Source organism: Centroberyx gerrardi, chromosome 19 (genome assembly GCF_048128805.1).
Source record: "Centroberyx gerrardi isolate f3 chromosome 19, fCenGer3.hap1.cur.20231027, whole genome shotgun sequence".
NCBI lineage: Eukaryota > Metazoa > Chordata > Actinopteri > Beryciformes > Berycidae > Centroberyx > Centroberyx gerrardi.
This window is the reverse complement of record NC_136015.1, coordinates 16,864,989-16,887,390: the sequence shown is the minus strand read 5'-3', so window position 1 is coordinate 16,887,390 and position 22,402 is coordinate 16,864,989. Positions and strand designations below refer to the sequence as shown.

Here is a 22,402-nt window from a genome sequence, read left to right as displayed (position 1 = left end):
TATTTGCACACCATCAATGGTTTGCTTAAACGTTTTCTTAAAGGTTTAGTGCTTAAATAATGTGGAACTCCCATTTGGAAAAACAACCACTTATTGTGGCACAATTCTATTTTTACAGACCTAGTCAGTGCATTGTCAGTGGGATATATGTTGATCCTTATTTCTGTGAAAGGTCAATATCGGGTAATGTTGGTCGAGCCCTACATTTAAAAAAAAGAAAAAATGATCCATATATTTTTATGTGCAGTGCATAGGGAGCAATAGCTTATGACAGATTGTGAATTGTCTACAATCCCAGGATTCACAAATGAATAAAGGTCCCAGGTTTACATTAACTGACAAAAGCTCTGCAAAAATAGAAAAGGTGCAGGTCCCTTTGAAGAGCTGGTGACCTCTGTTCATCTCAGACTCAAATGAACAATACATTTATCATACCAATGGTATCACATGCACCAATATTGATGTATTAGAGATTCTTAAAGCTCACCAAAAACCTAAGTTACATTATAAAACAGCAGGGAATCAAACTGAACATTTTAGAAAGGCCAATGGAGATGCCATCACATTATTTTTTTTAAAGATAGGCCAGTAGTTCGCAGGACAAATGAAATTTCCAATGAAATATTTTTTGCTTTAAATTGGATTATTAATCCCTTATTTTTTTTACCAAGATGTTTTTAATTATTGTTGTGCCTATTATAGGCCTAAATAGCAAAGAAACATATCACCCAAATAGCTACCATGATTCTTAACTTGAACAGTGTTTTTCTGTCAACAGTAGCCTAAATTGTCTTAGCACCAACATTAGTGAACTACTGTAGAATGAAAATTATTATTGTTATTAGTTTACCTCAGAATCTGTGTTAGTACTGATTAATGTATACAAAATGTATGAGGAACTTTCAAACTGGTGACAGAATGGATGTCCCGTGGTATATAGGCCGTGTTTACCCCTCTAGAGGATGAAACGGAGCTCACAGCAGGCGCCGCCTCTCATCGTGTCTCCCACCAATGAAGTCGGTGCTGAGGCGGGACGATGGCTATCCGATGTACTGGCAACAGGTTGCTCTGGTAGCAGGGGGAATTTTCCTCATGTCCTCAGTTCATTGAGGAACATCTTTTGATCCCACCAACATTGTGAAGAGCTGCTACTGTAAAGACAATAACAAGGACTTTTGACAGACAGGGGAAAAAGAACCTGGGCGTCCGATTTGCATCAACCTTGCAGGTGCAGTATTTGCTTGTATTTACACAGCTTCCTATTTACTTTCTATTCATTCAGGATGTTTGGTTGTTTCTGGTGTGTACTACGTGGGAAAGTGCTGGATCGTTCGGGTTATGTGAGCGGTGCTGTAAGCCCAGATCGGCTTCTCTGGATTTCGCGCTGACTGCGTTTTGCTGAGCGGGCGTTTATTATATTTGGATAAGCAGAGGGGACACCTGTGGCTTTGTGGTGCGTTGGCAGCCGTCTTACTCTGCTCAGCTTTTCCTGCTCACGATAATGACCTAAAACGCCCGACGGAAAACCCTTTTGTCCTTTGGTTACAGGCATGTTTCAATGATTAGTGTGTACCATTCACTCAGCCGACTGCGTACGGCTATTGCCTATAATTGGATCTGACTGCTGTGCGTAAAGAGGATATGAGTGGTGGTTTATAGCAGGTGGACTACAAATAGGACCCGACGTTATCTTCTTGTAAGGCAGGTGTGTGTGTGTGCGTGTGTGTGTGTTGTTTATCTTGGAGGCAGCAGGTTAGTTGTTGCCGTTCTGCTCATGGTCGCACTGTCTCATGTAAACAAGCCGGTTTCGACGCGCACCGATACCGACTGACCGGATAGGTGGGTGTGACGCAATTCATTCAGGAGGAGGCAGGTGCTCGTGCTCTGATGGCTGTCTCAAGTGTTTCATTTGATGTATTGATAATGTGCAACACGTAGCTTTTTGAATATGATATTGCATTATGAATCAAGCCATGTAAATATTGTGAGGTCTGACATGGAAATACAATGCATAGTGATTGGCTTATTCATAGTATACATGGGCTCCAACAGCCAGACCAACTTTTGCATGAAAATAAGATAAGCCTCAAGATAGTCCCTCCATATATTCTCACCAGCAATTAGTTTAGAGCTGATAAGGCAGTGGATGGATAAGGTATGAGCTGTTGGAAGGTGATCTTTTTCAGTTACATTTAACACAATTTGGTCCAGAAATAGACCTGACCTGAAAATAGTGCTTGGGGGCACATGTAAAGCTCGTTTTGACGTGTTTGGATAAACATGTCCCTTTAATGAGGGACTATTAACATATTGTTGTTGTTACACGCAAGTGAACCCATCCCTATCTCACCTACTCTGCCCATCCTCAAACCCAATACTGATAGCTGCAAAAGCCCACCATTGCTTTTCATATGTAGCACTTTTACCACACCCACCCAAAGCCAAAGGTAAGTATTGTTATGATACCTTTTAGGTATCAAAGGAACGTGTTTCTGTTACCTAAGGGCAAGGGAGTTTGTGGGAGAAAGTTGAAGAGTAGAGGTGCAGAGAGAAGCAGAGAAGGGGGCGAGAAGAGGGGCAGAGAAAATGAGAATGCATGGGTGGAGAGAAAGGGAAGAGTGACGGCAGATAGGCTCGTTTGGTGACATTCCTCTCTCTGTTGACACAGCCATTCCTTGTGACAAGAGGGTTTGTTGGAGAGGAGGCCTAGGTGAGCTGCTTGTCACAGAGCATGACTCTGCTACTGGTTACTGAAAGCATACAACCAAGCTCCTTCCTACTTCTTTAAAAATCCTTATTTACCCAAGGAAAACATTCACACCTGTGAGTATTATACTGTTGGCCACTGGTCAGCCCCACTGGAGCAGTGGAGGGTTAAGTGCCTTGATATCAGTGAAGGGAGGGGAGAGCATCACTCATTAATCCAGCACAGATTTTCCAAGCCAGCTCAGGGATTCGAACCAGCAACCTTCCAGTCACACCCACCTTCAGGTCATTGTATATATAAATTAGTGTCTTCACAATCCTGCTAACTGAAATTCAGCATGGTTAGACCTTCACCTTCGCTCAGCTTAAACCTACAGACCTTAAGCCCTTCTGTTCATTCATTAGATGCTGCCCTAGTTCTCCAGTTGTACAGTTTTCTCTTAATCTGTTCTCCTTAAATAAATGTAAACCACGTGGAATGCTCAGTGTAAAGAGAATGTCTGGAATCCTGAGAATGTTTTTAGGAAAGACAAAGGCTGACTTTGACTGGCTAATCTAACTGCATGGCTGGTCAAGGAGCTGTGTGTTACACTGTAACCAGTAGTCAGTTAGAGGTGGTTACTGTTTAATAGCCTCTCAATGATCAAATCCTGTGAGCCAGATCTCCTATAAGCACCACAGGTATGGACAAGTCAGACAGACTAGGGGTGGAGTGTGGTGGTGATCGCTGTAAACTGAAAATAACAAGACACTGGGCTCAAATATGAACGTGTGTGTGTGTGTGTGTACATGTGTGCACATGGCTTGCCTATAAGAGAGATTACACTGTATGTTAAGTCGGCCTTGTGTGATAATGTGACCGCAGCAACAGAAATGTTTTAACATGATTGCACATTACTTATTAGTTACTTGTCTGTTTATAGAGCCATTATTAAAAGGAGTGGTGATTATTACATGGACACAGACACACAGTGTCCACATTGTTGTAGGCAATCTTTGCATCACTTTGAAGCAATAACCAAACCACATGGGAACATAACATAAAGCATCAACGCTGCGACCAGATGGGGAGTGGAGGGCAGGTGTGTGTGTGTGTGTGCGCATGTGCACGCCCTTGCATATCTGTGTGTGTGCATGCTCTTGAGCTAGTGTGTGTGCATGCAGAGCTCAAAGTAAACAGACTACGCCTGAGTGAGTCCACTCTGAAGTCTGGAGACTAGGGAGATGCTTTGGCAAAGGGAAAGAGAGAGAGGGGGGCCCATTCCTAACATAGCCCCCAGTGTTTCATGCTCCAAAGAGCCTGGACAATAGGAGGAGTATTCACCTTCCCATAGTGCTCATCATCAAGCCCATTTTTAGGGGATATAAGTTGGACACCCTTAGGTTATGCTATTTACATTATCGCTGACTGTGCTGTTAGAAAGACACTAAAGATTCGGTGGCCATTAACACAATAACACCTAAGTTCCATTTGTTTGTGAGTAAAGTGTGGCACTAACACAGTATCAGGGGTTCAATTCCTGCTGTGGCTACCTGTAGTAACAATCCACTCATGTCATGTCATATCCACCTATATAGTCAAGATACATGTGTGCCACTGCCAGCCTAGGATCCAAATCTGGCCAAGATTTCTGTCTTCTGTCTCCCTTTTTGCTTTCCAACTGTCTGACGGTATAGGTGGACGGCCCACTGTCCTTTATTTAATAACAGGATCCATTCACGGTGCTGTAATGTAAATTGGATAAAAACATCCACCCAGTGGCGTTTGAGTATGCCTATGTAAATGAGAAGCAACATATTGATCATCTTGGTGTGTGGTGTGATGTGTGTGTGACCACTCCCAGTAACACACTGACACATATTATCAACATGAGCTGTGTACATCCTGCTCATACACATGTACCCATTTCACTCTCTCTCTCTCTCTCTCTCTCTCTCTCTCTCTCTCTTTCTCTCTCTCTCTTACACACACACACACAAACACTCCCATTTTCTCTCTGTCCTGCTCTCTCAACACACCGTCTCAAAAAGTAGGCCTAAACCTGTACAAAGAGGTTGTTAGTGCCCCAGTGGCATATTTGGCATGACATGAATACAATACATCCTGTGAGCGAAGACAATTTTGCCTCTAGAGCAGCAGGGGCCGATGATAGAGTTTCATCAAGATATACCAGACAATCTGATATGCTGGCTGACTCATGCTGTGACCCCACCTGGGAAGAAGTAGGCCATTTGCACAAAAAGTTATAAACCAAGAAAAAACTATGAAGAGAGGGGAATTTGGAGAGTGACACAAGTTAAAAGGAGCTATCTGACTTATTAGTGAGTAATTGACTGAAAACAATGAAGGTCTGTGTGTAAAGCCTGGTAGCAGCAACAGAGAGCCAATAAAAGGCAAACAGCTGAGCAACAGCTAAAATACCCGGTCAGTGAGAATTTCCCTCTCAGCAGGTCTGTATTGTGGTTTGCTATTGAATGAATAATTGGAGTGAATGATAAAGGGGCTTAGCACCCATGACTCGCTGTACGTCATGTTCAGTTTACTGTTTCTGTAACTTGTTCCAGTGAGTCAGCTGATTTGAATTTGTGCTTTTTTTCTCCTCCCGGTGTGCCCAGGCCGCTCGTACAGAAACCAGGAAGTGAAGATGAGCGCTCTCTCCACAGAGAAGAAGCCACTTGTGGACTATGGAGTTCAGATCCGCTTCATCAAGGATCTCCATGACACAGGCGGGGGCTATCCTGAGAAGACCAGAGGAAGCAACGGCGCAACTCCTCCTTCCAATAAGTATGGGGTGGCAGTACGGGTTCAGGGAATCTCTGGGCAGCCGTACGTGGTCCTGAAAGATGGGGAGAAGGGCGACTCATATGGGGTTCAGCTAAAGACTCAAGCCCAGACTCCAAACCCCAGCTCAGGACCCTCCTCACCCTACAACAGTCTGAGCAAAGGCCAGGAACCAGCAGAACTCCCAAACCCCTATAGTCCTGTTGGAAATATGGCGAGCTCCCCTGTTTCTCCACCAGAGGATGAGGATGGGGAGATTTTTAGAAGTCCCCTGAAGCGACCTCCTGGGGATGGGCAAGCAGGGAGCCAAGGGGAGGGGGAGGGTGGAGCAGGCAGAAACGGACAGGTGGAGAAGACGAAGGCTGAATCCCAACCCAAAGTTACTGCCAACGGAGTTGAGAAAAAAAAGAGAGAGTGGTCCAATAGGGAGGAGTTTAACGAAGCGGGGCTGAAACCTGTCAAACTGAACGGGGCGGGGCCCAGAGGGGCCCAGCAAAATGGCGTTGACTTCACTGGGTCACTGGGAAGATACAGTGGAAAAAAACTGAATATGGATTCCTCTTTGGAGTCTTTCCCAGAACCTCCTCCTCCAGTGTCAACCGAGGAAGAGCCTGTTCCGGTAATAGACACCAACTCACTGGCTCCCATCAACAAGCTCATCAGCAAGTTCAACAGTGGAACGCCAGGCAGCGCCCCGCAGACCAGGGGCCGCTCTGGAGCGAGGCAGCGGCTCAGGTTCGACGAACGGAGGCGATCCAGAAGTCTCGATGCTCGAAAAGACGTTCAGCCTGAAATTTCCCTTCGCTCTCCTCCTTCTCCCACTCCAAACCCCTACGCTACTCCCCTCTCTCCTCTTTCTACCTCCTCCAATTTGTTGACGTCATCTGCCCCGGCGAGCGGTAGCCTGGGAAAGAGCCCTGCTTCCGTTGCCAAGGTGACAGCACTTGCAGCCCCCAAGCCGAGCTTTAAGTCACCGGGGAAGTTTGTTGCCAAGGACACTCCTCCAGCTGTACCAAAAAAGCCTGTAAGTATCAGTGACAGGGCGCTTGTTATCTACCGTTTGTGGGTATTAAATAGTCTTTGTTTTGCTTCTTTTTTCTTACTTCACTTGCTCTCTCTTTAAAGGAGATATCTGCCCCTCTGAGGACCCAGGGTCAAAGTGCAGAGGTCATCAGTGGGGAGGATGCCCAGGTCAAGCAAGCTATTTACAACATCCTCAAAGAAGGGTAAATGAGACTACAAGCATGATAAATCGATGCATTGCTGTATTGATACGTGGATTTCCCTGTCTAATCAGTAGTCCACTGTTTTGTCCCTCTTAATCCTTCCTCATCAGCACCAGTGAGAGTGAGGCATCCATCAAAAGAAAGGTCATCCTCGTCTATGACACAGCCAGCAGTTGTAAGGTATGAAGAAACATCAAAACCAATAAATATCAAGCCTCTATGAGTAGCAGTTGGCTACTGATCCAGAATCAGTTCTGCCTTTTTAATTGTATTGAATACAATGGTTAAGGTGGCCCAATTGCTGATAATAGCTCTGATCTCCAATATAAGCCCTGAGAAATGATTTCCTCGTTAGTGTAGCAGTAGTTGCAGGTTTAACAATTTGGTCAAATAAGTGACTGGAAAGTTGTGTTATTTGGTATCTGAGATGGGAGTAATCTTCTCAATAGAGCGGCTCCTGTGTTGAGGGTAACAGGTGGTTGGCAGGCTGTCCTCCTTTCTGAGGATATGAAATTTCTACTTCATCCAGTTTGTCTCCAAGGATCCTGTTTTGGCAGGCCAAAAAATGCAAAAATTAAATTAAGGGGCATGCTGAGGATTTTGCCGTTAATTTTGGCGCCATCCCTGCACTTTTGTGCTCCTCTGACACCTCATTAAAATAGATTGCGCCCTGGTTTTATGAGAAGTATTTGCACACTACAGCCTTGAAGTCTTCATCCGTTTGCATAAATCTACATACAGAAGTTATTCCTTTGTGTCCTGACCTTCTCATAATGCATGCATATGACAGTGGCTTTGTATAGGTACTTGAGTATGTATGATCCCTTATTGCGTAATTCTCAGTGTGTTGTAAATTGTGACCGCGGCTGCCTGTGAATCATTCTCCTGCCTTGTCTCTTGGCAACGATGCACCTGCAGAGGAAAGCTGATTAGGGCCCAGTGTGTTAAGGGCGCAGTCATTGAGAGCCATCAATAATTGAGTTGGACTGGAACCCTGCACCAGCTGGGGGTTAGCTGGCTGGCCGGGACAGATCTTTCTCTGTGGGGTCCTGCTGCACCATGGCTCCATGTGTTTCATAGTAACCACGCCATCCATCTTAGCTCATTGTTGTCAGTAGTGGCTCATTTGTCTACGAGGGGTCATCTCAGGCTAGAGGAGTTTAAGAAGTGATACAGTAGCTGAGGTAGCATAACATCACGCTTCAACTGCAGGATGAAGGGTTTTACACTGTTTTGTTGCCCGAGGCTATTTCTTCTCCAGCTCCGGTCCTAAACCAAAACATCGCTCTTGTCTGTATAAAACCAAAACATAAGAGCAGGGTGAGATGAATGTGTGTTTTACAATAAGGGCTCATTCAAAGTCTGTGTCTTGCCTATGGGGCATTTGTGGTACATCCAATGTCCAGATTAATGTAGTAACCCACACTTAGCCTTTCATCTAAGAGGTTTATTCACATTTTGAAGCATCTTGGCTCACGAGCGTGAGTGAAGTTCCCTTGGTACCGCTAATGTCTTTGGCTAGTGGTTTGTTTTGGCTGGTTTACTGCAGTGTTACAGTTAATGTATGTCAGTGGAAGAGCTATGGAGGGTTTGTACTGACACAGTATTTTGTTTCCCCCGGTTAATTGAGGAACCCATGCTGGTGTGTTGGGTTACCTGAGTCCAAGACAGCTGGTGTGTGTGTGTGTGCATGTGTGTGTGTAGAGGGAACACCTGTCACTGTAAAAAGTCTAATAGTAGCGTAGGCGTTTATTTAAAATGATAAAATGGCTGGGGAGTTATTAGAGAGAGATGTTAATTTGTCAAAACATTAAAACAGAGGCAGGCTATTATTTGAGACCAGGAATTTATTGGAAGCTTTATGACATTATTACATCATCCTCAAGTATATCAGCAAAGCCTACTTCTGTATTTAGCAGGGCAGGAGTATGTCTTTTATTGCAGATGATTAATACACATAAGGTTGCAGCTGATGCGATTTACTCCAAGGGTTCAAAAGCAGTCTAATGAGCTTTTACATCTGCTCAATTATGTTATCTTCAGTTCATTCATTCAGTTCTTTATCTTTTTGTTAGAACAGAGAGAAACTGAATCATCCCAGAACAGGATTATCTACAAGCTGTCCTGTGAGGGGGGGGGGAGAGACAAAATGAAACAAATCTGTACAAAATGTATCTTCATAATCTATCGCTGATAAGACTAGTAATAGAAACGTTTGTCCCCTGAGGAGCAAAACGTCGATGATCCTCTCTCTCTCTCTCTGTCTCTGTTTCTGTGTGAGTGTGTCTCTCTAATGAGCGTGTAGGAGGATGAGAGGGGTTTCATGGGCAGGCTGTTCTTATACCCTCTTTTCAGGAATAGAGAACCTTGACGAACAGTGTGGGCGATGAATGAGCCACGCTCCGGCTCTTCTGCTCAGATACCCTCCAGCCTGTCAAAGAGAGTTGTTTATGTGGAGGAGATGTTTTTTTTATTTTTTTTCCACAACGTCTGAGCACATTGGCAGGGCCTGTTCTCCTAAAGATTTTCTGACTGTCAGAAACTAGGGCATGGAATCCAAGGCCAATTCTTTTTTTTTTTTTTTTCAAAAGTTTGAGATAATAAAGGGTAGATATCTGCAGTGGCAAGGTTGGGGGTGATACTTTGTTCTAATGTTTCTAGTTTCCCTCTCTCTGTCTGTCTGTCTGTCTGTCTCTCTCTCTGTCTTTCTTTCCTCTTTCTATCTCACCCTCGCTCTCTCTCACACACTTTTTGTGTGTGTGTGTGTGTGTGTGTGTGTGTGTGTGTGTGTGTGTGTGTGTCTCTATGTGTGTATTTGTGTGTATAGAAGGGAGGATCAGATGGGAACCTGAAAAAGGAGCTGGATGAGAGTCTGAATGAGAACACCCAGCTTCAGGAACGACTCAACCACAGCAAGACAGAATTACAGCGGGTCTATGATGAGTAAGGATTTGTGTGTGCGTGTGCGTGTGTATGTGTGTGTGTGTGTGTGTGTGTGTGTGTGTGTGTGTGTGTGTGTGTGTTGGACCTGGGTCAAATAGCAGTTGCAAATGATCCTTAGCATTTGTTTTAGTCTACCTAGGTGCCAGTGAGGTGGGACTTCCAGGATCTTTATCTTTTTTTTCATACTTTTCTGTCCTCTAATGTGACACTATCTAAATTGTGTTGATGCAGTAAACCCCACCCATCTAGCACTCCAGACAGGCTAAAACAAACACCAAGAATTATTTTCAAATACTGTTTTGATGATCTACTGTGTGCATGTGCGTGTGTGTGTGTGTGTGTGTGTGTGTGTGTGTGTGTGTGGGTGTGTGGGTGTGTGTATATATTGCATGTACAGTATGTGCTCTTAACAGCCAACTCCAATTATTGCTCCTGTGGCTGTTTTGTTGATGGGTCATTTCAGTTGGCTTACTGCCTGACTGATCGGCATTTCAATGAGTCTGGTGTTGGATTATTGATAACACGTATGTGTGTGTGTGTGTGTGTGTGTGTGTGTGTGTGTGTGTGTTTGTGTGTGTGCTTGCAGTCTGGCTGAGGTGCGGATGGCCAGGGAGGGGGCGGAGTCTCGTCTGCGTCAACAGGAAGACCAGCTGGCTGAGCTTCAGGAGGAGCTGAGGAGGGTGGCAGAGAACTCGCCTCACACAGACTCACTACAGACGGTACTGACACACACACACACACACACACACAGACACACACACACACACACACACATACACTCAGGTTGAATTCAGACAATGTGAGCACACACACACCTGCACAATGCACTGCTAACAGACTATCTATCTATCTATCTATCTATCTATCTATCTATCTCTATCTATCTATCTATCTCTGTGTTTCTCCACCTCTCTCTCTGCAGGATGTGATGACGCTGCAGGCGGAGCTGGCCGAGGCGGCCATGTTGCGTCAGCGGCAGGAGGAGACGCTGCGGCAGCGCGAGCGGGAGCTGACGGCCCTGAAGGGGGCGCTGAAGGAGGAGGTGGAGTGCCACGACAGAGAGATGGAGGCTCTGAGGGAGCAGTACAGCCACGACATGGAAAACCTGAGGAGAACCATGGAGCAGGTCTCACAGGTACGGCAAGCTGGGGGGATCACTACAGTGGGATAAAGGCACCTATCCTGCATTAATACTGTGGGAAATTCAGTCTTTAATGTTGTACAGGAGGGGGAAATTAGTGTAACACAAAATTTTAATGTCTTGCAACCAACAAGTTAGTTTGAGTGAAGAGAGAGCAAAACTCAATTTTTCCAGTCAGTTCTCTTGGGAATGGAGCCAGAGTGCAGCAGCAGTTCAGCAAGCATGTAGTAAAAGTGGAACTTATTGGATTTATCTCTAGTGGTAAATTAGTAGCAGTGGGTTTAGGCTTACCTTGTTAGCAAAGAAGATAGAATCACTGAAAACAGAGATAAAAAAAAAGGAATACAAACTGTGCCTAAGGGACTTTTAAAAACATCTCACCCCAAAAGAGAAAGAAAGAAAAAAGATACAAATGGCATCAAAACTCAACAAGGAGAATAATGGTACAGAACAATGATAGTCATAAATGAAAAGTAAGGGAAATAAAATAAAAATAGTAGCATTTTTAGCACTTAATTGATCCCACAGTGGGAGATTTATTCATCACTGAAACACCGCACTGATGTATGATGTTTGTCTGCATCTTAGTTTGTCATGATGTGTTCTCAGCCAGATCACACTTGAAAAAGATTTTAATCTCAATGGGAATACCTCGTTCAATTTAAAAAAGAAAAAAAAAAGAAATAAGAAACACAAAGTGATGGTTTAGTAGTGTTAGTGGGTAATTCTGTTATCACTGATCCAGCACAAGTGATTCATTACACAGAACAAAGAACAAACAGGACTGTGCTCACACAGACAGGGCAGAATACAGAAACATACAGTACATAAAGGCTTGGACCTGTGCTACTGGGAAGCCACATTAAAATAATGTGTGAGGTATTTGATTTGCTTCACAAACACAATGCAAATCAGCTTTTCTTTCATCACAATTGAAGCACAACAAAGAAAAAAAACTGCAGAAGGAAAATCTTGTTGGATTTTTTATGTTGTTTTTTCCATCTCAGAATGTATTATATACTAGCATATTAACACAGAGCCAAGAACATGTTTTCAGCATTTGTCATGTGATTATCCTTGTGATACTGCTTGCATACGGGCATGCAGGCTACAGGATAGATAAACCTCTCAGATGGCTACAGCACAACCTGCCTTTCTGCAATCATGATGACCCTTAAAATGAATATGTCTCAAAGTTTCTGATGGCTGAAAATATTTCCTCTATGTTATATTATAGTCTGCTAATGCACAATTAAGATGTCAACATTAACAGTCAGTCAGAAAGTGTCTGGTGGGAGAATCATCTGGTTCTACCTGTCAGTCAGTTGTCTACATGTGTCAGTAAGGTGCTGTTAGTGTTTGCCATTTAATTACATTTTCCTGTAAATTTCCATGTTGAATTAGACTGTCTGTTTAAACACACTTAAACACACGTCTTATCAGCCCATCAAGCATCCAGTCTTTGTCTTGTCATTCTGGTTTATGTGTCAGTATGGTATGCATTTAATAACCGCAGTGCTGAAACGTGCCAGGATTTCAGAAAGTCAGGCTCTAATACGCTCAGTTAGAAATGCACAGAACAAGGGGAAGAGAAATTTTCAGACAAATGATTGCCATGTAAAACTTTTCTAGTTAAGCTTCTGTTGTAGAGCTGCTGTTCCTACCAGTAGTCTATTTTGGGTGAACCGTAGGATGCAGTGTAGAGGAAATTCAAAGCATCTGTATACAGGAATAGATCACTTTGCAGATTTTGGTAACAGTGACAGCAGTGTCAGGAAAAAGTTACATGCAGACGGAGAGGAGGAATAAGGATGAGCAGGCAGGTTGGCAGCTCCATTTGGTGTGGTGATTTAATTGGCTAGAGGTGGATCAAAGTGGTTGGATTGTCATTCATGTCGACTATAGCCTACTGCATCTCATTTGATATTCATGATATTATTTCTTCTGTAGAAGTCCTAAAAATGAGGAGGGTAGCACCTCGCAACTCCACCCACCCAAAGTTTTTATCACTCTGGCATCCATCCTCGGTCTGTTGCTGTCATTTGATTACAGTCACATGTCTGTTGTTTGCCAACCAACAGCACAGCAGTCATGTAACTGAATCCCAGGAATATGCCTATGTTATACGTTGAATGTTCATGCAGGTATTATGCTTAGAAACCCATAACAGTCAGGGAAATGCAATCAGGGACTCCTGTGCAATAATTATAATTATAATGGTGAGGTGTAAAATTAGGATTTTGGGTGGAGAATGCAATACAGCGTCTTAGTGCAATATGGGGGTTACTGAGGGTCCCTGTGCTATTTATTTGCTATTTATGTGCTATTCGGATGTTTATGTGTAATTGAATGTGGTGTGGTTATGTGTTTTATGTGCAATGTCATGTCATTGTGTTTATTCTGAACGGAGCTGCTATGATGCATGACAAATTTCAGAGAAATCTGACAATAAAGTATCGTATCGTATCGTATCGTAACTCCAAAATACCTTTTTTTTAATGTGCGTGCATGCGTGTGTGTGTGTGTGTGTGTGTGTGTGTGTGTGTTGTTTCTGGCTGTTGACCAGTCCCAGGAGCAGATAGAGGAGGAGAGGCAGAGGGTGAATGTGTCCATGCTGTCCCTGGAGGAGGAGTTGGAGAGTTACAGGGACCAGGGAGACCAGTGGAAGATGCAGCTGGAGGACACAGCACAGGAGCTGCACAACACCAAGCAGGAGTGAGTCTTGTAGCCACAGGATGTCTATGTAATAATGTGCATCATCTCGCCAAACGATTTTACCAAATATCAACATACAGCACATCATCTCACCAAATATCAACAAATAGCAAATGATCTGTTCAGTCTAGTTCTGTGTAGCTCATAACACAATAGGCACTCGTGACGAAAGTGGCAGCCAAACAGTAAATGGCACACATTATATCAACATACATTACATGATGTCACCAAAACCATGTCATTCCATATTCTGGCTCTGTGCAGACATAGTGCCATCCACTGTTGTATTCTGTGGTATTATGTATAGATCCTAGTCACAGCAGTAACCTGTGTAACCTGTATTACTGAGCAATACCATTACATTGTCAGCATAATAAGACAATGATATGTTTCTAGTGAAGTGAGAGATGAATAACAAGGCTATCTCTTGAAAAGCTACTCTCTGTTGTTTTGAACTAACAGTTGTAACTTTTCCTAGCCTTGGTCAAACATCAGACGTACTCTATCTGATTGCTAAATGTGGCATTGTTGCCCCCAAGTATTTGCTTTGTGATACTGGCGCATTCAAGAGAAATACTCTTGAGTTCAAAAGAACCTGCGCCTCATACTGAAACCTTCAGTTCTGTCATACGGGATATGAATACTAAAGATGTAGTGTAACTTTGTTGTGTTAGCTGGCTTTGGTCCAGTCCTGTGATATTTTATTTCTCTCCGGTCTGCCTCTTTTTAATGCATGCACTCTTTCTTTTTCACCTGACTTTTTGTTGGGCAGGAACGGGAAACACTGCAGCAGTCAAATGTGAGAGAGGAAATCAATCTCACTGTGTTTGGTTTGAGTAGATTAGCTTAGTCATAGCCAAATAGCCAAATCTGAATGTGAGATATGCTAACATGCAATTCAGTCAACATGCTCATATCTCAAGGTGCATTTTGTCCCTGATGAGATCTGCTTTGATTATTAGATTGATAAACCTTACTAACAACAATACAGTGAAAATAAACCCAATAATGACAATCGTCCAAGCAAATCATCAAGTTTTGTTAATTGATTTATTTGATTTTGTCTTAATCAAGTTATCATGACCGATGATTATTTTGTTCTTGTTCCAATCATCTGATCTTATTAACAACACGTTTTCTGATTTGATTTCTAATCAACATAATTGATTTTGAATAAAAATGTAAGTTTAGTTTGTGTCTGATGCACCTCAGTTTAAGGCACACTGCCATAATCAAACATCCAGCAAAATCTTTCTCCATAAAACAAAAGACAAATTCTGGATGTTGTGTCGTTTTCATGCTTTAGAGCAATATGTTAAGTCCTATGTGCTTTGTTTGTCTTTGGTCATTAGTGTCTTTGGTGTAACATGTTGTTGGATCAGTGTGTGTGTGTGTGTGTGTGTGTGTGGATTTGCAGTGTGTGTGTGGACTTGCAGTGTGTGTGTATGTATACTTGTAAGACTGAATGTCACCACTATGTGTTATTTAAGGTCTATTTTCTTCCTGCAGGCTGGTGAAATCTCGTATGGAGAAGGAGGAATTTGAGGGAGAGCTGAAAGACCTTCAGGATTCACTGATTGCCATGAAGAAACAAATGCCTGGGTTTGACGATAACCGTTCCTATGTAGAGGTAACTCACACGTCAGTCACATGGCAGAGAACATAGATTATGGTTGCTATGTGGGCTAAATGCATGGGTTTATCCACTCTGTTGTATTTATGGTGTTTATTGAGTGTTTCACACGTCACTCTATTATAATACTAGCAACCTTACACATTCATTCACCATTCATACCCCAATTACCTTTTTCTCTCTGTATCTCTGTCAGGGCATTAATACAGCTGTGGTTTTTCCCTTGGCTGAAGCTTAATGCTTAGTTCATCTCTCTCTCTCTTTTTCTCATTTTCATTCATTTTTCTTACCCTGTTGCACACACACACACATGCACTATACTCATATTGACACACTGTTATGGGGCCGAGCACATTCCTCTCCTCGCGCGCATTATTCATCTTTGATTACTTATCCCAAGGACCTTCAGCGTTGCCATGACGATCTGAAGCGGGCTCACGCAGATCTGGACAAACAAAAGGCAGAGTTAGAGGAGAAGAGCGAGGCGCTTCAAGCCCTGAAGAAGGCCAGTGGAGAGAGAGAGGCTGAGCTCGTGTCTGAGATCGACAGGTTGAAGGTCCAGTCGCAGAAAGACAAGGCTGAGCTGGAGGAGGCGAAGGAGGTGAAGCATCATCTGGATTCTGTAAATAAGAAAATGGCTGTGTGAATATACACTCTGTTTGCAAAATTTGAAAAACACCCCCCTAAGATGGAGTTGCGTTCCCTTTAGCATGTGTCTCAATTGTCTCAACCTGCCTGTCTCCCCTTCATATACATCTCTTTGCATGATTGAAATGGATTTCATGTGTAAAATCAATAAGGGTTATAATAAAAGCTACAATCAATAAGGATTGAAGCTTTTAACTGCATTCATGCCATCAATTTCATGGAAAGTGCAGGTGATCCTAATATTGTATGTACACTCAGTGAATTCAAATGTGTGATAGGAGGTTTCACTCCCAACCCTCGCTCTCTCCCTCTCTCTTCCTCTTTGTCACTGTCTCTCTCTCTCTTCTCTTCTCTCTCTAGCCATTAGTTGGATCCTCAGCCCGGACTGTGGTGGACCATGGGACCAACCAGGAGCTTCAGGAAGCCAACACTCGCCTCAGAGAGAGGCTTGCCCGCATGGTACAACACAAAAAACACACGCTGAAAGACATGCGCTCATATGTATATAAACACACTGGACATACAGTACAAAGGAAATGGCCTCCCACACACACATCTCTCAGTAGAGATACATTTACATAAAGCATACAGCGAGCACCATAAGCATTTGGACAGCGACACTGTTAGCTGTTTTGGCTCCATAATTGTATTACTTTGGATGTGAAATGATAATGACCATGAAGTTAAAGTGCAGAGTCTCTGTTTTCAGTGTATTTTCAACCATAGAGGATGAATATGTAACAAACTATAGCCCTTTTTGTACATGCATCAATTCAGGTGCCAAAAATATAAGAGCTAGAGATATAATAATGGAGTGCAGAGCCAAAACATCAACAGTGTATTACTGGCCAAACATTAATGGCTTCACTGTATATGTGGTAAATACTGTTCCCTCATATCTGTATGAACACATGGCCTGACAACATTCAAGACTCATGTCACAAATCAGTCAGTCAGGCCATTAAACAGACCAATGTACAAAGCAGTGTATATTTTCTGACCCTCCAGACAAGGCTTCACTCCAGCATGCCGCTGAGCTCGGAGGCCGAGGAGGCGGTGGAGGCCCTGGAGGATGAGAACCGCTCCCTGAAGTCTCAGCTGGAGGAGGCCAAGAGAGGAGCGTCCCGCCTGGGCAAGGAGAGGGACGAGCTGACCCGGCGGCTGGAGGAGAGGGACCTGGAGAGAGAGGCGCTGCGCAGGGGCAAGAGCGACCTGGAGGAGCAGAAGAGACTGCTGGACCGCGCCCTGGAGAAGATTAACAAAGAGGTGTGTGTGTGGTTTCAGTCAAATAATATCAGTATCAGTGTCTACATATTGGTGGAACCCTAGTCTTTCTCGCTTTCTCTCTCTGTCTCTCTGTCTCTCTCTCTCTCTCCCTCCCTCCCTCTCTCTCCCTGTCTGTGTGAGTGTGTGAAAATATTCTCTTTGAGATTTTCAAGTGTCTGAGACCTTAATTCATCTCTTGCTATGTCTCTTTCATGAGAAGGCAAAACAGGTGAAGCACCATTCTGCAAATTGTTTTATATGATAAAGAAACATGATCTCCATCTCTCTCTCTCTCTCTCTCCCCACCACGCCGCCTCTCTCCTCTCAGATGGAGATGATGATGGGTGATTCCCGTCAGTCGGTGGTGACCCTGCAGACGCAACTGGATGAGTACAGGGAGCGGTCGAGGAAGGACCTGCTGGACGCCCAGCGCAACAACAAGGACAGGATGGCCGAGCTGCAGAGGGCCCAGGGCAACCTGAAGACCCATCAGGAGGAGGTGAGGAAGAGGGAGTCTAAAAAGTCTATGATATTGCTTTAATATTAAATAAATAAAGTGTTTTAAGTGGAAAACTGGTTAGTTAACTGTTTGCCTGTGGGTGTGTTACCATTCTTCTTTATTTGAAATGCAGAGAAGAATCTTTGTTGTTTACTGTTGGTCTACTTTGTGCCCAAAGGTTGTTGTTTTTTTTATATGTGATAACAATCAGTTCTAAGTATTTGCAAATTGCCAAAATGCAGTTTTCAGGAGTGTAAAGAAGAAGAAAAGCAAGAAGTACATTACAGGATAGAGGTTGATACGACAAGATGGATTGTGCAACTGAATATTGAGAAGTTAAAGTCTTTGTGCCTACGGTATATAAACGAGATTACTGATAATGAATTGCCATTCCCTGTACTAAGAGATAACCTGTGGAAACACATTTACCCAATTTAGTCTCAATGACAGTGTGCGTGACTGTATCAAAGTGTAGCAGGGCGAAGCTGAAAAAGAGCATGGATGCCCAGCAAACCTTCCCTGGCTAACGTAACATTGGGGGAAAATATAAAGACAGAAAAGGACTTCCCACTCTCCTTTAAAACAAACACACTACCCAACCCCCTGCACCTTGTTTTCAGGTTTCCCGTCTGAAGAAGGAGCTGCTGGTGTGTGGCGAGGAGAGAGACGGCGCCCAGTTGGAGAGAGACCTTCTCAGCAGCCGCCTCAAACACCTGGAGAGCGAACTGGACACGGAGAAGAGCAGCCACACCGACCGCACCAGGGAGATCAGGGGCCTGGAGGTGAGGGGTCATGAAGGAAGGTGAAGGAGGTCAAAGGTCGTGGACTGGGGAGTCTAAAGATGGAAGGAGTAAATTAGGGATACGGTGATGTCTCAGCAAACAGAGTTTAATGGTCAAATGGCCAGCTGAGGGAGCCATGCATGTGAGGGGTCAAGTAGCTTTGAGTAGCTTTCAAGTAGTCAGAAATAAGTCAATTTCTTATGTAAAAGACATTTGGGAGGGATTTATAGGACAGAAAAAACGTGATTATAATGCATGAGTGCACTTATTTGTTTGCCACTGTGTTTCTCTGTATCTAAGTGTGTGTTCTTGTGTGTGTTTCAGGATAAAATTAAGACGATGGAGATCGAGCTGGATGAGGAGAAGAGCAGCGTGGAGCTTCTGAACGACCGCATCACACGTAGCAGAGATCAGGTACTGGAAACACGTGCACATAGAAATATTTGACTATACACACACACATGCAAATGAGCAGGAAATATCTTCATGTAATGGTAGTTCTCGGTACAGCTCTATGGTCTGCTTACACTGTCTCTTTCTTTTCTCTCTCCCTTCTTTCTCCTCTTCTCTCAGATTGACCAGCTTCGTTCAGACCTGATGCAGGAGCGATCCGCAAGACACGACCTGGAGATGGACAAGAGTTCGCTTGAGAGACAGGTACAGTAACGCATCTCATTCAGTGCCTGCACACACATACACACACATTCACACAAATGCACACACACACACACCCACAGTTAAAGCACATTTTTGCAAATTCAGTGGTTTATTGACCTTACCATATTGCTCTCCTCCCAGGTGAAGGAGCTGAAGACTCGTGTGGCAGACATGGAGGGACAGACCCGGCCCTCGGCTGGAATCACCCTGCTGGAAAACAAAATTCAGGAGATGGAGGAGAGGCTCCGCAGTGAAGAGAGGTATGATTGAATACACATGATGTGAAAAGACATGCTGATAAAAATACTATCTGTCTATCTATCTAAATGGGGAGGCTTACTTTTCTGTATGTATTTTGTAAGTTTAAGTGTGTTTTAATATTTTAGCCTTAAAATATCATGTGAATTCTGAATTTCCCCACCCAGAGAGAAGGCCAGTATCCAGGCGTCTCAGAGACGGATGGAGAGGAAACTGAAGGACCTAAATGCCACTCTGGACCAGGAGAGAAACCAGCACGCTGAGCAGAGAGACCAGGTAAACCCACTGCTCCAATATATGCTATGAGACCTGGGTCAGTTACTATTTGCAAGTAATTCTTAGTGTTTGTTTTAACCTGGTTAGAGTATCAGATGGGTGCACTTTACTGATTTAGGACAGTCCATAATATCAGCTAAGTTGTCAATCACAGATAGGTACATTACATTTATTTTCAAATACTTTCCTGTGGTTGTCTACATTTTCTGCCACTCAGTATTTAGTATGTACATTCTAAACCTAGTGCATCTGGCACTCTAAGCAGATTAAAATAAGTACTAAGAAATATTTGCAAATACTGTTTAACCTAGATCTGCTGCTGATTCACAAATTCAATTCACGCATTGGTAAACTGCTGCTTTTGCATAAGACTAATCTTAGCTGTACCCCTCCTGACCCTGACCCAACCTTACTTGGTCACCAGAACGCTCCCTGACCTCCCAGCCCCTATCCTCTTTCTGCTGCCCCAACCTTTTTTCTTCTGGATATACAACCTTTGTGGCCGCTCCCCTATAAACCCATATGTAGCCTTCAAACCACCCATATCCACTTCCACACTCTCCCGTCGCTCCTCTTCCTCTTCCTCCAACTCCACGTCTTCTCCTTAATCTTCCTCTATTCCCATCCGGCCTCCTGTCCTCCCCTCCCCTCCAACCCCTTTCTGTCCCGCTTCTTCCCCTCCGCTCCCTCCCTGTAACCTCCTCTGTTCCCCTCTAACCCCCGTGCCTCTCCCTCCGTTCCCAGCTGTCTCTGCGTGTGAAGGCCTTGAAGCGGCAGGTGGACGAGAGCGAGGGCGAGGTGGAGCGCCTGGAGGGAGTCCGCCGGAAGGTTCTCAGGGACTTGGAGGAGCAGCAGGAGCTACAGGAAGCCCTGCAGGCCAAAGTCACAGTGCTGGAGGCTGAGCTAAAGTAGGACTTGACTTACTGTTCAAACATAATATTGAATTTATTTTGATCTTGGAGGATCTTAAATCACCATATTTCACACAGTGTATTTGGGAATTTGTTTCTTTGCGCACACCTCAGAGACACACATACATGCACACATTTGTTCCACATATAATGTTGATTTCTTATGTGCAGACATGCCTATGCACTCACATCTACATGTTGGACAGTCACCATATCCAATACCTTGCATCTACTTTCCACTAGGTGGCACCCTATAATCACTTAGCTCAATTTTATGCAACATGCTGGACACTTTGTGTGCCAAGCAAGGCATTGATTTGTCTCCAAGGGATCACTTACAAAAGTCCCTCATGGAAACGGATGTCTGTATCCATTCAGCAGCAATGCACAAAAGTAGGCAAACCATAAAGAAGAACTCAGTCGATGTTGTTGTTTTTTTCTGATCTTCCAGGCGGAAGGTGCAGCAGACACATCGGCCGGCTCTGGGCTCCTCCACCTTCAGCTCTGAGGATGAGGACGGTTTCTATGACACCAACAACATCACCACCATCCTGAACGAGAGCCACCTACAGACCACCAACTGCTAGAGAAGGATGGAGCGAGGAAGACAGAACGGAGAGATATGAGCAGAAAAGGAAGGATAAAAAGAAAAGCATGCTTTGAATAGACAGGTTTTTTTCAGTGCAAAAAGTTGCCGATTTTTAAGAGATTGTCAGAGAGAGGTACTCAGGGCTTGAAGGACTAAGTTGTATGAAGAACTAAGTTGCCAAGCACTACGAAATTGCCTTGCAGTTGTTGTTCTTGATTTTCTTTTTAGAACAGCAGTTGTAGTGTAATATAGCTCCGAAAGAGACAGTTTGTCAGGATAATTATATTACATTTTGGCGCCTTCTGCTGCGATGGCTTCACTGTCTACTTTCATGTCTTGTCTGTCTAAAATTGTGGTTTTTCTTTGCTTAGTTATGCTGAGGAGAGGCATTACAAGTACACTTGGAAATACAGGGTTTTGCTGTATGTGCTTCAGCTTGACTCATGCTGTCAAAAAGGCTTTTTACTGTACGAATACCGTGGTAGCACATTAATGTTTCTGTTCAAATGCTGTAAGGTGTCAAGATATTTTACCAGTTTTGTTTCATTAATGCATGACTTGCAAATTTCTCCTGCTCTTAAACCAAAAAATGGCTTGCATTTTTTTTTTCTTTTGTTGCATAATTTCTCTTTGTTCATCTGTTTTGTGTTAGCCTGGGCATACAAGTTGCATCTGTCAGTGTTGTTAGCAGCTCTGTGTTCCTCTGTGTTTCTTTGTAAAGTGATGTAATGTTTTGCCTTTTTTTACCTTTGACTGTGACAATGACGGGCCATTTAAATCTGAGCCCCTATTTTTACACTGTTCTAGCCGTGCATACCTGGTGTTGAAGACAATCAGCTGCAGTAGCAACATGTATCCTCAGAGATGAACATTTTCCCTATAATTTTTCTACTTTAACGACCATATTTATGAATATGGCCCGCTTTTGCATTTAGTTTGGTCCATGTGCATGTTTTCACTCAAATGCCTTAAAAAATAGCTGTATATTTGTTTTCAGTTGATGCTGGTGTTATCTTTGTATGCTGCTGTAATGATTTGAATAGTATTTCATATGCTTGCCAGTGCTTGCATCTACATTCCTATTGGAAGAATCATTAGCTAGGATTAGGAAGTGTTTTACATTTCTCCTTGTTGCACCTGCCTTTTAAGAACGTTATATGATAAATGACTTTTTGATGAAGATATTACCTTTTAACCATGTCACTTTTAAAATGTGTTTTTGGGGCAATTACAAACAACAAAATGAAGATTCTATGATATTTCAAATGTTTAATAATTTGCTGTTAAAATTTGATATGTGGTGCAAAGCTTTGTAAGCTTTTCCAAAATTTTTGACACAGATATTTCGAATAAATTCTGTGTATAGCGAA

General features: G+C 43.4%; 1 protein-coding gene across 3 annotated transcripts; it reads left to right on the top strand.

Annotated features, from left to right (window-relative positions):
* The first annotated feature begins 1,108 nt into the window (after positions 1–1,108).
* cgnb (cingulin b) lies at positions 1,109–22,402 on the top strand. Of its 3 annotated transcripts, none has more exons than XM_078290390.1 (21): positions 1,109–1,228; positions 5,323–6,512; positions 6,614–6,714; positions 6,825–6,894; positions 9,545–9,657; positions 10,244–10,376; positions 10,580–10,792; positions 13,365–13,513; positions 14,286–14,312; positions 15,023–15,143; positions 15,547–15,747; positions 16,155–16,253; positions 16,803–17,060; positions 17,389–17,559; positions 18,180–18,341; positions 18,666–18,755; positions 18,915–18,998; positions 19,140–19,258; positions 19,424–19,532; positions 20,277–20,440; positions 20,895–22,402. In XM_078290390.1, exons 2-21 carry the CDS (start codon positions 5,352–5,354, stop codon positions 21,028–21,030), a joined length of 3,681 nt encoding a protein of 1,226 aa, XP_078146516.1. In that variant the 5' UTR covers positions 1,109–1,228; positions 5,323–5,351; the 3' UTR covers positions 21,031–22,402. The 3 variants fall into 3 exon arrangements, with proteins under 3 accessions (XP_078146516.1, XP_078146515.1, XP_078146517.1); XM_078290389.1 differs by having other exon boundaries at positions 9,542–9,657; XM_078290391.1 differs by lacking the exon at positions 14,286–14,312 and having other exon boundaries at positions 9,542–9,657.

Coding starts and splice junctions, on each gene's coding strand:
- cgnb (XM_078290389.1), top strand. CDS start 5,352: ATGAGCGCTCTCTCCACAGAGAAGAAGCCACTTGTGGACTATGGAGTT. Junction 6,715..6,824: donor TACAACATCCTCAAAGAAGG/GTAAATGAGACT, acceptor CTTCCTCATCAG/CACCAGTGAGAGTGAGGCAT. Junction 17,061..17,388: donor TGGAGAAGATTAACAAAGAG/GTGTGTGTGTGG, acceptor CTCTCCTCTCAG/ATGGAGATGATGATGGGTGA.